This window comes from Hemiscyllium ocellatum, chromosome 44, assembly GCF_020745735.1.
Source record: "Hemiscyllium ocellatum isolate sHemOce1 chromosome 44, sHemOce1.pat.X.cur, whole genome shotgun sequence".
Classification (NCBI taxonomy): Eukaryota; Metazoa; Chordata; class Chondrichthyes; order Orectolobiformes; family Hemiscylliidae; genus Hemiscyllium; species Hemiscyllium ocellatum.
Window position 1 is genome coordinate 17,886,584 of NC_083444.1, and position 14,347 is coordinate 17,900,930.

The 14,347-nt window shown below is 49.7% G+C and overlaps 1 protein-coding gene across 1 annotated transcript in view; it reads right to left on the reverse strand.

The window, feature by feature from the left end:
- Window positions 1-4,774: 4,774 nt before the first annotated feature.
- Window positions 4,775-14,347, reverse strand: part of LOC132835334 (solute carrier family 2, facilitated glucose transporter member 4-like) — a 67,931-nt gene continuing 58,358 nt past the window's right edge. Inside the window, exons 10-11 of the mRNA XM_060854777.1 lie at window positions 8,556-8,759; window positions 4,775-5,155 (exon numbers count right to left, since the gene is read on the reverse strand). Coding sequence (XP_060710760.1) covers window positions 4,949-5,155; window positions 8,556-8,759 — 411 coding nt within the window. The 3' untranslated portion in view covers window positions 4,775-4,948. The remainder of the gene's footprint in view (window positions 5,156-8,555; window positions 8,760-14,347) is intronic.

The following is a 14,347-nucleotide window of genomic DNA, read 5'->3' on the forward strand; positions in this document are numbered from 1 at the left end:
AATGCACCTACTGTGCCGGTGAATACCTGGGGCGACTTGGTGAGGGAATACCGCCCTCTGGGGAATTATTTCAGCATGAGGAGAGTGGGATGTGCTTTTGGAATCTGGATGAGATGCTGAGATACCGTTTGGTACATGGGATTAACGACGTAACAAAAGCGCCTGCCACTAAAGTGAGAAAGTAGAGGCAGAAACGAGGAGGCTGGAGAATGAAGGAACCATCAAGCCAGTGCAGGTTGGGAATGGGCAGCACTGACTGGACTGAGCCTGATGGGTCTGTTTACCTTCGAGTGGGTTGGAAGCAAATGGTAAACAGCTGGATAAATACCTCATCCCTCACAGAGAGGACTCAGACATAAATCTGGCAAGGTGGCGGGGGGTGGTGAGTTCCCCTCGAAACTGGGCATAAGCCATGTGCACCTGCAATTGCGACTGGATGAGGACTTCCAGACGTATGCCGCAGCTAATACCCACCAGGATTTGTACCAATATACAAGACTGCCATCTGGGGAACCATCAGCCTGAGGCCTTCTCCAGTGGACAATGGGGAACACTTGACAAGGTCTACCCCATTTATCCGGCTGACAATTTAACAACTACTTGGACATAGTGCTTCAATGTTTCTCTGAGGTGGGTGTACACTCTAGACGGGAATAATGCGTGTTCCACACAACCCAAGTTACCTACCTGGGTTACAGAGTCAACAAAACTGGGTAACACCCATTGGGAGATCATGATAAAAGGAGTTCCGGCTCCCAGCTTTGTACTGGAGCTTAGGTCTTTCCTTGGCTTGCAGATTTATCTTAGAATCATCATCGACGTCCTGCAGCATGGAAGCACGACATTCCGCCCAAAACTTCCACTGACTCTCCAAAGGGCATTCCAAACAGACACAACCGCCCTCCTTCCCCATCCCTGTAACCCTGCATTTCCCATGGCTAATCCACCGAGCCTGCACATACCTGGACACTGGGGACTAAATTGTTCCAGAAAGTTCAGCGGTAACCCGGCCTCCATCCTGCCAACCCTGACTCCTGCTATTGAGAAAGGGGTAGCCTTGGAAATGCACCCATGGCCATGAGATCACCTTCAGACAAGTGAAACAGTAGCTCTCGTCATCTAAGGTGTTGGCCCGTTACGATCCGAACGAGAAGTAGTGCTGACGTTTGATGGTATCGGGGGAGTGTTGCCTCACTGGTGGACCAATGGAGAGGAATGCCCAACAGCATATGGTTCCCCGGCTTTGGCTGTTACAGAGCACAAACAGCCCCAGATAGAGAACGAAGGGTAGGTGGTCATCTTTGTGTCCGAAGGATGGGGCACAGGGTGGACCAAGAGCCGAAAGATGCGTAGGGGCGGGCTGCCTTAGAGTGGCCGGAAGGTGAGAGGGACGGGGGCTTGATGGGTCTGTATTGTATGCAGAGTTTTTTTATGTAATTGGATTGTCTTATGTACAAATGTTTAGATTAGAGTGGTGCTGGAAAAGCACAGCAGTTTAGGCAGCATCCGAGGAGCAGGAAAATTGATGTTTCAGGCAAAAGCCCTTCATCAGGAATTCCTGATGAAGGGCTTTTGCCCGAAAAGTCAATTTTATTGCTCCCTCGGAAGCTGCCTGACCTGCTGTGCTTTTCCAGCACCACTCTAATCTAAACTCTGGTTTCCAGCATCTGCAGTCATTGTTTTTACCTTATGTACAAATGTCATTGTTGCTGTCTTGTAATGTTTGAAACTGGGATTTGAGGTTCCTGATTTCCCTGAAAACTGGTTGAATGGTCAGGCTTGGGGCCTGGCTTTGCTGCTCCTCTCCCTCGTAAAATTGCTGTTTCTCTGTGTCCAGCTGTTAATGTTAACTGTTTTTTGTAAATTGTTTTGTAATTCGTTAATAAACTTTAAAAAAATAACCAGGAGTCTCACCCCAAAAGCCGGAGGGTGGGTAGGCCACCCTGATGCCAGTTGCCCTGAGAGCCAAAAGGTGGGTAGGCCGTTCTGAGCGCTGTTGTCCTGAGAAGGGGTAATCGGGACAGGCTGTCCTAGAGGTGGTCGGAGGTGTGTCAGAGCAGCCGAGAGCCAGAAGGCGCGAAAGGGCAGGCTGAGATCTGGAAGGCTTGTGGGCTACCCTGTACGTTGTCGTCCCAGGGAAGGGGACAGGCTGTCCTAGAGGTGGCCGGAAGGTGTGTCAGCATAGCCCCCTGGCCAGACAGCGCATCGGGGTGGGTGAGAGCCCGATGATATGCAGGGGCAGACAGAGAGCCAGAAGGTGGGTAGGCCGTCCTGACCGTTGTCATCCCGGGTGGGTACCGGGGCGGGCTGTCCTAGAGGTGGTCGAAAAGTGTGTCAGGGCGGACCGAGAACTGGAAGGGGCATGTGGTGGACTGAGAGCCGGAAGGTCTGTAGGGGCGGGCTGCCTTAGAGTGGTCGGAAGGTGGGAGGGACAGGGCACTTGCTGGGTCTGTATTGTATGCACTGTTTTTTCTGTAACTAGATCAGCTTTTTATGTACAAACGTCATTGTCGCTGTCTTGTCATATGTGAACCTGGGATTTGAGGTTTGTCCTCATCTCCCTGAAAACTGGTTGAATGCTAGGGTTTGGGGCCTGGTTTTGCTGCTCCTCTCCCTCGTAAAATTGCTGTTGTATACAGCTGTGTTAACTGCTTTTTGCAAACTGTGTTTTGTAAACTGTTTTGTAATTGCTTAATAAAGTTTAAAAAAAAAACAGGAGTCTGAGATCCGGAGGGTAGGTAGGCCATCCTGTGAACCTGAGGGCTGGTAGGCTGTCCCACTGGCCGGACAACGCATCGGGATGGGTGAGAGTCCAATGGTATGTAGGGGCAGACCGAGAGCCAGAAGGTGGGTAGCTGTCCTCAGTGCTGTCACCCTGGACGGGCACTGGGAGCGGGCTGACCTAGAGGTGGTTAGAAGGTGCTGAGGGCAGTTAGTGAAACTGGAAGGTGGGTAGGCCATCCTGACCGCTGTCACCCCAGGCGGGAACCAGGGCGGGCTGTCCTAGAGGTTTTGGATGGAGGTTTGCTCACTAAACTGAAAGATTCATTTCCAGACATTTAATTACCCTACTGGATACCATCTTCAGTGGACCTCAGACGAAGCAATACTGAATATTCCTGCTTTCTATTTCTATGTTTGGGTTGGTGATGTCATTTCCTGTGGTGATGTTCTGACATCACCAACCCAAAGAAACCCAAACATACAAATAGAAAGCAGGAATTTTCAGCGTTGCTTCGCCTGAGGTCCACTGAAGATGGGACCTAGTAAGGTAACGAAACATCTGGAAGTGAACCTTTCAGCTCAGTGAGCAAAACCTACATCCAAAACCTCAACCTGTGCTACAAATGTTCTCAAAACTCGCCGTCCTAGAGGTGGTCGAAAGGTGTGTCAGGGCGGACTGCAAACTGGAAGGGGCATAGGGTGGACGGAGAGCAGGAAGGTGTGTCGGGGCGGGCTGCTTTAGAGTGGCCGGTGGTTGGGAGGCTTGCTGGCTTTCCGGAAGTCTGTATCACATGCACTGTTTTTTATATCGTTGGACTGTCTTGTATGTATAAATGTCGTTTATACCGTTTTGTAGTGATTGAAACTGGGATTTGAGGTTCCTGATTTCCCTGAAAACTGGTTGAATGGTAAGGCTTGGGGCCTGGCTTTGCTGCTCCTCTCACTCGTAAAATTGCTGTTTCTCTGTGTCCAGCTGTTACTGTGAATTGCTTAATCAAATTTTTAAAAAAACAACAGGAGTCTCCAGGTCGGAGGATCTCCTCGTGGGTGGGTCTGCTCCTGGGCCTGGCCAAACTGGCCATAAGCAGGTCCAGGCAGTGGGCTGTGGTGGGGGTCGTTAGGGCCGACTGCCTGCCCCTCTTCCATGGTTACGTTAGAGCCCGGGTGTCTCTGGAGAAGGAGCACGCGGTGTCCACCAACACCCTGGAGTTGTTCAGGGAGAGGTGTGTGCTGCAGGGAGTGGAGTGCATTATTTCCCCCTCCAACTCTATTTTGATTTAATCCCTGCCCTCCCCTTCACTGTTTGATGTGAAGGGCACTGCTTGTCACAGGCCACTCGGGTGTTTCCTTTCTTCCTGGTGGTGGGAACTGAATAAAAGATTCGTACACTTTGTGTCTTTCACTGTGTCTCACACCTGCACACACACAACATGGGTGCTGGGGAAAATAAGCACTACCGCAGTTAGGAAAAAAAAGAAAAGAATAAACAAGAGTCTCAGGGAATCTCCTCACTCTAGGGTCTGACTCTGAGCGAATTGGTCAGACCCCATGTCTGTACGTGTGTAAATAAAGGGTGTCTTGGTGACGGGATTCTGGCCTCTGTGGGGTAATTTCACCATGCATCCTCCTCCTGTTCCTCTATTTCTATCTGTTCCACCTCCTCCACCCTTCACTACCCTTTCAATCACGATATCTTCCTCCTGCCCTCTGCCTCACCTGATGGTCCCCATGACAACGCCGTCCTCCTGCCCTGGTGCCTTGAAGCCTCAGGCCTACTTTCCCATGTCTGAAAGGGAAAGCGGCCTGGTGCAGGAGGGTGGGTTCGCTGCAGCTGACAAATAAGTCCGAAGCTTGAGAAGTGGATCTCCTTTGAGAAGACACAAAGTCACAAAGCCCAGCCTTTGCTATCTCACGGGCACAACAGAATGGCCACCTTCTTGTTTATTGTGACTGTCCCTGTCTTTATTTTATTTAGATTGGACAGAGCCAGATTCCTGGAAACCCTTTCTCCTTCTTTTACCTCCTTTGCCCCTTAAAATACAATCATAGATTTAAAAAAAAAGACACACAACACTTTTTAATTTAACAGTGGAGAGCCACAACAGCTGCTAAAGCGTCCATTTAAAGTGAACCGTGAGGCTGAGTTTAAACTCTCGCCTCTTATTCGCTCCCTCACTTTCACGTTCACTCCTTCCCTTTCTCTCTCACTCTCGCGCTCATGCTCTCACACACTGGAGTCATCATCAAGGTATTCGAGTTCAGTGCTGTTCTGCTTGAATTCCTGGTCCAGGAGAGAAGGGTTTCTGCGGAAAGAGGCGGCAATCTCATCAAATGTCTTTCCCCGAGTCTCCGGCACCTTAAAGTAGGTGAAGCCAAAGAAGCCGATCAGCAGGAAGGCAAAGATAAGGAAAACGAACGGACCACACAGCTCCTGGCAATGGGAAAGAGGAAGACAGAGAGACTTACATTGCAGTATCACTTGTCACCACCCGAGGATTAGATTAGATTACTTACAGAGTGGAAACAGGCCCTTCGGAAACAGACCTCAACAAGTCCACACCGACCCGCAACCCACCCATACCCCTACATTTACCCCTTACCTAACACTACGGGCAATTTAGCATGGCCAATTCACCTGAACCGCACATCTTTGGACTGTGGGAGGAAACCCACGCAGACACGGGGAGAACGTGCAAACTCCACACAGTCAGTCACCTGAGTCAGGAATTGAACCCGGGTCTCAGGCGCTGTGAGGCAGCAGTGCTAACCACTGTGCCACCGTGCCGTCCACATGGATATCCCAGCATGCTTCACAGAGAACAGAAATGTATTTTTTCAAAATTGTTTAACAGACTGCTATCCGTCCATTGTATTTGGCATCAAAAGACGTGCAGAGATTTGCCAAGGTTTTATGGTGAATCTACAGCATAGTGCAAATAACAGTTTCCGTCTGTGGGCCCATTCCCTCCATACCATTCCAACTGCTACATTCCTGCCCCCTCACTGTGGGGCTCAGTTAGTGTATCCAGCTGAGCAGTTGGGATACAGTGCCAATAGCATCGGTCCGACCCACACCGGCTCTGATTATTGTGAGGGACTCAACTGAGACACAGTGATGCTTTGGTTAACCCACCTATCATTGCTCTCTAGGCGAAAGGGAGCACTGGAGATCAGAGTCAAGATTAGAGTGGTGCTGGAAAAGCACAGCAAGTCAGGCGGCATCTGAGGAACAGGAAAATCAACATTTTGGGCAAAAGCCCTTCAGCAGGAATGAATCCTGATGAAGGGCTTTTGCCCGAAACGTCGATTTTCCTGCTCCTCGGATGCTGCCTGACCTGCTGCGCTTTTTCAGCACCACTCTAATCTCGACTGTCATCACTGTCTGCTGAGAGAGTGGGTCTCTGCTGACATTCCTTGCTTATGTCTTGCCCACTCATTCACCTGTCCCAAATATCCTGAAGCCACTTGGCATTATTCGCCATTTGCATACTTTCCCACCTCGTTTTGCGCCATCTGCAAGAATGGAAATATTCCATTTGGACCCCAAAACTGCTCTATATTGACAGCAAGTGTGGGGCCCAAGTGTGCATCCTTGCCCTGCCAACACAATTTATTCCTACTCCCTAACTGTTAGCCAATCCTAATTCCATGCCAGTACGTTGGTTCCTTTCCCCATCCTGTCCCTCAGGATTCCCTCCAACAACTTGTCCACTGCTGAGGTCAGGCTCACCGGTCTATTGTTCCCTGACTTGTCTTTGCCTCCCTTCTTAAACAGTGGCACCACATTTGCCAACCTCCAGTCTTCCAACACCTCACCTGTGCCTATCGATGATACAAATATCTCAGCAAGAGGCCCAGCAATCACTTCTCTAGCTTCCCACAGAGTTCTCGGGTACACCTGATCAGGTCCTGGGGATTTGTCCACCTTTAACAGTTTCAAGACATCCAGCACTTCCTCCTCTGTAAATCTGGACATTTTATAAGATGTTACCATCTATTTCCCTACAGTCTACATCTTCCATATCCTTTTCCAATATTCATTTAGTATCTCCCCCATTTTCTGTGGCTCCACACAAAGGCCGCCTTGCTGATCTTTGAGGGGCCCTATTCTCTCCTTAGTTACCCTTTTGTCATAGAGTCATAGAGATGTACAGCACAGAAACAGACCCTTCGGTCCAATCTGTCCATGCCAACCAGATGTCCCAACCCAATCTAGTCCCACCTGCCAGCACCCTGACCCATATCCCTCCAAACCCTTCCTATTCATATACCCATCCGAATGCCTCTTAAATGTTGCAATTGTACCAGCCTCCACCACATCCTCTGGCAGCTCATTCCATACACGTACCACCCTCTGCATGAAAAAGTTGCCCCTTAGGTCTCTTTTATATCTTTCCCCTCTCACCCTAAACCTATGCCCACCTCAGTTCTGGACTCCCAGACCCCAGGGAAAAGACTTTGTCTATTTATCCTATCCATGCCCCTCATAATTTTGTAAACCTCTATAAGGTCACTCCTCAGCCTCCGACGCTCCAGGGAAAACAGCCCCAGCCTGTTCAGCCTCTTCCTGTAGCTCAGATCTTCCAACCCTGGCAACATCCTTGTGAATCTTTTCTGAATTTGTAAAAACCCTTTGGATTCTCCTTAATTCTATTTGCCAAAGCCATCTCATGTCCCCGTTTTGCCCTCCTGATTTCCCTCTTATATATACTCCTATTTTCATTATACTCTTCTAAGGATTCACTCGATCTATCCTGACTATACCTGACATATGCTTCCTTCTTTTTCTTAACCAAACCCTCAATTTCTTTAGTCATCCAGTATTCCTTATATCTATCAGCCTTTCCTTTCACCCTGACAGGAAAATACTTTGTCTGGATTCTTGTTATCTCATTTCTGAAGGCTTCCCATTTTCCAGCCGTCCCTTTACCTGCGAACATCTGCCTCCAATCAGCTTTCAAACGTTCTTGCTTAATACCATCAAAATTGGCCTTTCCTCAATTTAGAACTTCAACTTTTAGATCTGGTCTTTCCTTTTCCATCACTATTTTAAAATGAATAGAATAATGGTCACTGGCCCCAAAGTGTTCCCCCACTGACACCTCAGTCACCTGCCCTGCCTTATTTCCCAAGAGTACCTTGCACCTTCTCTAGTAGGTACATCCACATACTGAATCAGAAAATTGTCTTGTACGCATTTAAGAAGATCCTCTCCATCTAAAACTTTAACACTATTTGCTGCAGGATTTCTAGCTTCTGGTCTGCTCTTGTTGTCACTGTATTTATATGGCAAGTCCAGTTGAAGCTTCTGGTTAATAATAATCCCCAGGATGTCAATAGTAGTGATTCAGTGATGGTAATGCTATTGAATGTCAAAGGGCAGTGGTTGTCTCGTTGGAGATGAAGCACAGCAGGTTAGGCAGCAGCCAAGGAGCAGGAACATCGCCGTTCCAGGTGCCTGGTGAAGGGCTCCTGCCCGAAACGTTAATTTTCCTGCTCCTCGAATGCTGCCTGACCTGCTGTGCTTTTCCAGCACCACTCTAACCTTGACTTTAATATCCAGAATCTGCAGTCCTCACGTTTGTCTTGTTGGAGGTGGTCATTGCCAGGCGCAAAGTTTACTTACCACTTGCTCAGCCTGGATATTGCACAGATCTTGCTGCATCTGAACAGTATCTGAGGAGTTGCAGAACACCGTGCAGTCATTGGCGAGCATCCCCACTTCTGAGTTTGTGATGGAGAGGAGGTGATTGATGAAGCAGTGGAAGATGGTTGGGCCTAGACCACACACCAGTACAAATGCACGCACACACACTCCCTCCCGGACGTACCACAATGTATTGGAAGGTCATCCCCACGATGAAGTTCGAGGTCCAGTTGGCGAATCCAGCAATGGTCATCGCTGCTGGCCGTGGCCCCTGGCTAAAGAGTTCAGCCACAATGAACCATGGGATTGGACCTGGGCCCACTTCAAAGAAGGCCACAAAACCAAAGATGGCGACTGTGCTGATGTAGCTCATCCACGGCAGCTTCTCCTGTGGGTGTGCAGGGAGCGGGAAAGGAGGAGAGAAAGAGAACGTTAATGGGCAGAGGTTAAAGAGAGAAGGTCAACCAAAGTGATAGAGAGAGAACATGAAACACTCAGGAAAGACCTTCAAACACAAGAGAGGTAGAAGGAAAAGGTTAAACGCAGGAGAGAGAGAAAAAGTCAAAGACAGGATAGAGAGAGAGTGTTGCACATGGAACTACAGAGGGAAAGACTGAAGGTCAAACACTGGGGGAGAAAGAGAAGTCAAACATTGTGTGAGAGAGAGAAGGTCAGACACAGGGAGACAGAGAGAGAGGGTCAGACACAGGGAGACAGAGAGAGAGGGTCAGACACAGGGAGACAGAGACAGAGAGAAGGTCAAACACAGGGAGACAGAGACAGAGAGAAGGTCAAACACAGGGAGATAGAGAGAGAGGGTCAAACACAGGGAGAGAGAGAAAGGGGGGGGTCAAACACAGGGAGACAGAGAGAGAAGGTCAAACACAGGGAGACAGAGAGAGAGGGTCAAACACAGGGAGATAGAGACAGAGAGAAGGTCAAACACAGGGAGACAGAGACAGAGAGAAGGTCAAACACAGGGAGAGAGAGAGAGTGGGTCAAACACAGGGGGACAGAGACGAGTGGGTCAAACACAGGGAGACAGAGAGTGAGGGTCATACACAGGGAGACAGAGAGAGAGAAGATCAAACACAGTGAGACAGAGAGAGAGAGAGAGAGAGAGTCAAACACAGGGAGACAGGAGAGAGAGAGAGAGACAGAGAGAGCCAAACACAGGGAGACAGAGAGAGAGAAGGTCAAACACAGGGAGACAGAGACGAGTGGGTCAAACACAGAGAGGCAGAGAGTGAGGGTCATACACAGGGAGACAGAGAGAGAGAAGATCAAACACAGTGAGACAGAGAGAGAGAGAGAAGATCAAACACAGTGAGACAGAGAGTGAGGGTCAAACACTGGGCGACAGAGACAGAAAAGGTCAAACACAGGGAGACAGAGACATAGAGACAGAAAGGGTCAAACACAGGGAGATAGAGAGAGACAGAGAGTCAAACACAGGGAGACAGAGACAGAGAGACAGGGTCAAACACAGGGAGATAGAGACAGAGAGAGGGTCAAACACAGGGAGACAGAGAGACAGGGTCAAACACAGGAAGATAGAGAGAGAGGGTCAAACACAGGGAGACAAAGAGAAGGTCAAAAACAGGGCGACAGAGAGAGAGAGTCAAACACAGGGAGACAGAGACAGAGAGAGAGGGTCAAGCACACAGAGACAGAGAGAAAGAGAGGGTCAAACACAGGGAGACCGAAAGAGATAGCTCATATGCAGGGAGACAGAGAGTGAGGGTCAAACACAGGGAGACAGGGAGAGAGAAGATCAAACACAGTGAGACAGAGAGAGAGAGAGAGAGAGAGTCAAACACAGGGAGACAGGAGAGAGAGAGAGAGACAGAGAGAGCCAAACACAGGGAGACAGAGAGAGAGAAGGTCAAACACAGGGAGACAGAGACGAGTGGGTCAAACACAGAGAGGCAGAGAGTGAGGGTCATACACAGGGAGACAGAGAGAGAGAAGATCAAACACAGTGAGACAGAGAGAGAGAGAGAAGATCAAACACAGTGAGACAGAGAGTGAGGGTCAAACACTGGGCGACAGAGACAGAAAAGGTCAAACACAGGGAGACAGAGACATAGAGACAGAAAGGGTCAAACACAGGGAGATAGAGAGAGACAGAGAGTCAAACACAGGGAGACAGAGACAGAGAGACAGGGTCAAACACAGGGAGATAGAGACAGAGAGAGGGTCAAACACAGGGAGACAGAGAGACAGGGTCAAACACAGGAAGATAGAGAGAGAGGGTCAAACACAGGGAGACAAAGAGAAGGTCAAAAACAGGGCGACAGAGAGAGAGAGTCAAACACAGGGAGACAGAGACAGAGAGAGAGGGTCAAGCACACAGAGACAGAGAGAAAGAGAGGGTCAAACACAGGGAGACCGAAAGAGATAGCTCATATGCAGGGAGACAGAGAGTGAGGGTCAAACACAGGGAGACAGGGAGAGAGAGAGTGTCAGACAGAGGGAGACAGAGAGAGAGAGAGTCAAACACAGGGAGACAGAGAGATAGAGGGTCAAACACAGGGAGACAGAGGGAGAGAGAGAGAGGGTCAAACACAGGGAGACAGAGGGAGAGAGAGAGAGAGTCAAACACAGGGAGACAGGAGAGAGAGGGAGAGTCAAACATAGAGAGACAGAGACAGAGAGGGTCAAACACAGGGAGACATGGAGAGAGTTCAAACACTGGGAGATGGAGAGAGAGAGAGGGTCAAACACAGGAAAACAGAGAGAGAGAGAGAGAGAGAGAGAGAGCGAGAGAGAGAGAGGGTCAAACACAGGGAGGCAGAGAGAGAAGGTCAAACATAGGGAGGCAGAGACGAGAGGGTCAAACACAGAGAGATAGAGACGAGAGGGTCAAACACAGAAAGAGACAGAGAGAGCCAAACTCAGGGAGGCAGAGACGAGAGGGTCAAACACTGGGAGACAGAGAGAGAGGGTCGAACACAGGGAGGCAGAGATGAGAGGGTCAAACACGGGGAGACAGAGAGAGAGGGTCAAACACAAGGAGACAGGGAAAGAGTTCAAACACTGGGAGATAGAGGGAGAGAGGGTCAAATACAGGGAGACAGAGACAGAGAGAGGGTCAAACACAGGGAGACAGAGACAGAAACAGAGAGGGTCAAACACGGGGAGACGGAGAGAGAGTGTCAAACTCAGGGAGGCAGAGACGAGAGGGTCAAACACAGGGAGAGACAGAGAGAGCCAAACACAGGGAGATAGAGACAAGAGGGTCAAACACAGGGAGACTGAGACAGAGAGAGAGGGTCAAACACGGGGAGACAGAGACGAGAGGGTCAAACACTGGGAGACAGAGAGAGAGGGTCAAACACTGGGAGACAGAGAGAGAGAGGGTCAAATACAGGGAGACAGAGAGAGGAGGTCAAACACAGGGAGGCAGAGACGAGAGGGTCAAACACGGGGAGACAGAGACGAGAGGGTCAAACACGGGGAGACAGAGAGAGGGTCAAACACAAGGAGACAGGGAAAGAGTTCAAACACTGGGAGATAGAGAGAGAGAGAGTGTTAAATACAGGGAGACAGAGACGAGAAGGTGAAACACAGGGAGATAGAGAGAGAGAGAGACAAACACAGGGAGATAGAGAAGGTCAAACACAGGGAGACAGAGAGAGAGAGAAGGTGAAATACAGGGAATCAGAGAGAGAGAGAGAGAGCCAAACACAGGGAGTCAGAGAGAGAGAGAAGGTCAAACACAGGGAGACAGAGAGAGAGGGTTAAACACAGAGAGACAGAGACAGAGACAGAGAGAAGGTCAAACACAGGGAATTAGAGAGAGAGGGTTAAACACAGGGAGACAGAGACAGAGACAGAGAGGGTCAAACACGGGGAGACGGAGAGAGAGAGTCAAACTCAGGGAGGCAGAGACGAGAGGGTCAAACACAGGGAGAGACAGAGAGAGCCAAACACAGGGAGATAGAGACGAGAGGGTCAAACACAGGGAGACAGAGTCAAACACAGGGAGGCAGAGAGAGGGTCAAATACAGGGAGACAGAGACAGAGAGAGAGGGTCAAACACGGGGAGACAGAGAGAGAGGGTCAAACACAGGGAGACAGAGAGAGAGGGTCAAACACAGGGAGACAGAGAGAGAGAGGGTCAAACACAGGGAGACAGAGACAGAAAGACTCAAACACAAGGAGACAGGGAAAGAGTTCAAACACTGGGAGATAGAGAGAGAGAGGGTCAAATACAGGGAGACAGAGACGAGAAGGTGAAACACAGGGAGATAGAGAGAGAGGGACAAACACAGGGAGATAGAGATGGTCAAACACAGGGAGACAGAGAGAGAGGGTCAAACACAGGAAGACAGAGAGAGAGGGTTAAACACAGGGTGACAGAGACAGAGACAGAGAGAAGGTCAAACACAGGGAATTAGAGAGAGAGAGAGCCAAACACGGGGAGACAGAGAGAGAGAGCCAAACACAGGGAGACAGGGAAAGAGTTCAAACACTGGGAGATAGAGAGAGAGAGGGTCAAATACAGGGAGACAGAGACGAGAAGGTGAAACACAGGGAGATAGAGAGAGAGAGAGACAAACACAGGGAGATAGAGAGAGAGAGAGACAAACACAGGGAGATAGAGAAGGTCAAACACAGGGAGACAGAGAGAGAGAGAAGGTGAAATACAGGGAGTCAGAGAGAGAGAGAGCCAAACACAGGGAGTCAGAGAGAGAGAGAAGGTCAAACACAGGGAGACAGAGAGAGAGGATTAAACACAGAGAGACAGAGACAGAGACAGAGAGAAGGTCAAACACAGGGAATTAGAGAGAGAGGGTTAAACACAGGGAGACAGAGACAGAGACAGAGACAGAGAGGGTCAAACTCAGGGAGGCAGAGACGAGAGGGTCAAACACAGGGAGAGACAGAGAGAGCCAAACACAGGGAGAGACAGAGAGAGCCAAACACAGGGAGATAGAGACGAGAGGGTCAAACACAGGGAGACTGAGACAGAGAGAGAGGGTCAAACACGGGGAGACAGAGAGAGAGGGTCAAACACAGGGAGAGACAGAGAGAGCCAAACACAGGGAGATAGAGACGAGAGGGTCAAACACAGGGAGACTGAGACAGAGAGAGAGGGTCAAGCACACAGAGACAGAGAGAAAGAGAGAGAGAGTGGGTCAAACACAGGGAGACCGAAAGAGATAGCTCATACGCAGGGACACAGAGAGTGAGGGTCAAACACAGGGAGACATGGAGAGAGAGAGAGAGAGAGAGTGTCAGAGAGAGAGAGAGAGTGTCAGACAGAGGGAGACAGAGAGAGAGAGAGTCAAACACAGGGAGACAGAGAGAGAGAGAGGGTCAAACACAAGGAGACAGGGAAAGAGTTCAAACACTGGGAGATAGAGAGAGAGAGGGTCAAACACAGGGAGACAGAGACAGAGAGAGAGGGTCAAGCACACAGAGACAGAGAGAAAGAGAGAGAGAGTGGGTCAAACACAGGGAGACCGAAAGAGATAGCTCATACGCAGGGACACAGAGAGTGAGGGTCAAACACAGGGAGACATGGAGAGAGAGAGAGAGAGAGAGTGTCAGAGAGAGAGAGAGAGTGTCAGACAGAGGGAGACAGAGAGAGAGAGAGTCAAACACAGGGAGACAGAGAGAGAGAGAGGGTCAAACACAAGGAGACAGGGAAAGAGTTCAAACACTGGGAGATAGAGAGAGAGAGGGTCAAACACAGGGAGACAGAGACAGAGAGAGAGGGTCAAGCACACAGAGACAGAGAGAAAGAGAGAGAGAGTGGGTCAAACACAGGGAGACAGGGAGAGAGAGAGAGAGAGAGTGTCAGAGAGAGAGAGAGGGTGTCAGACAGAGGGAGACAGAGAGAGAGAGAGTCAAACACAGGGAGACAGAGAGAGAGAGAGGGTCAAACACAGGGAGATAGAGAGATAGAGGGTCAAACACAGGGAGACAGAGGGAGAGAGAGAGAGAGAGTCAAACACAGGGAGACAG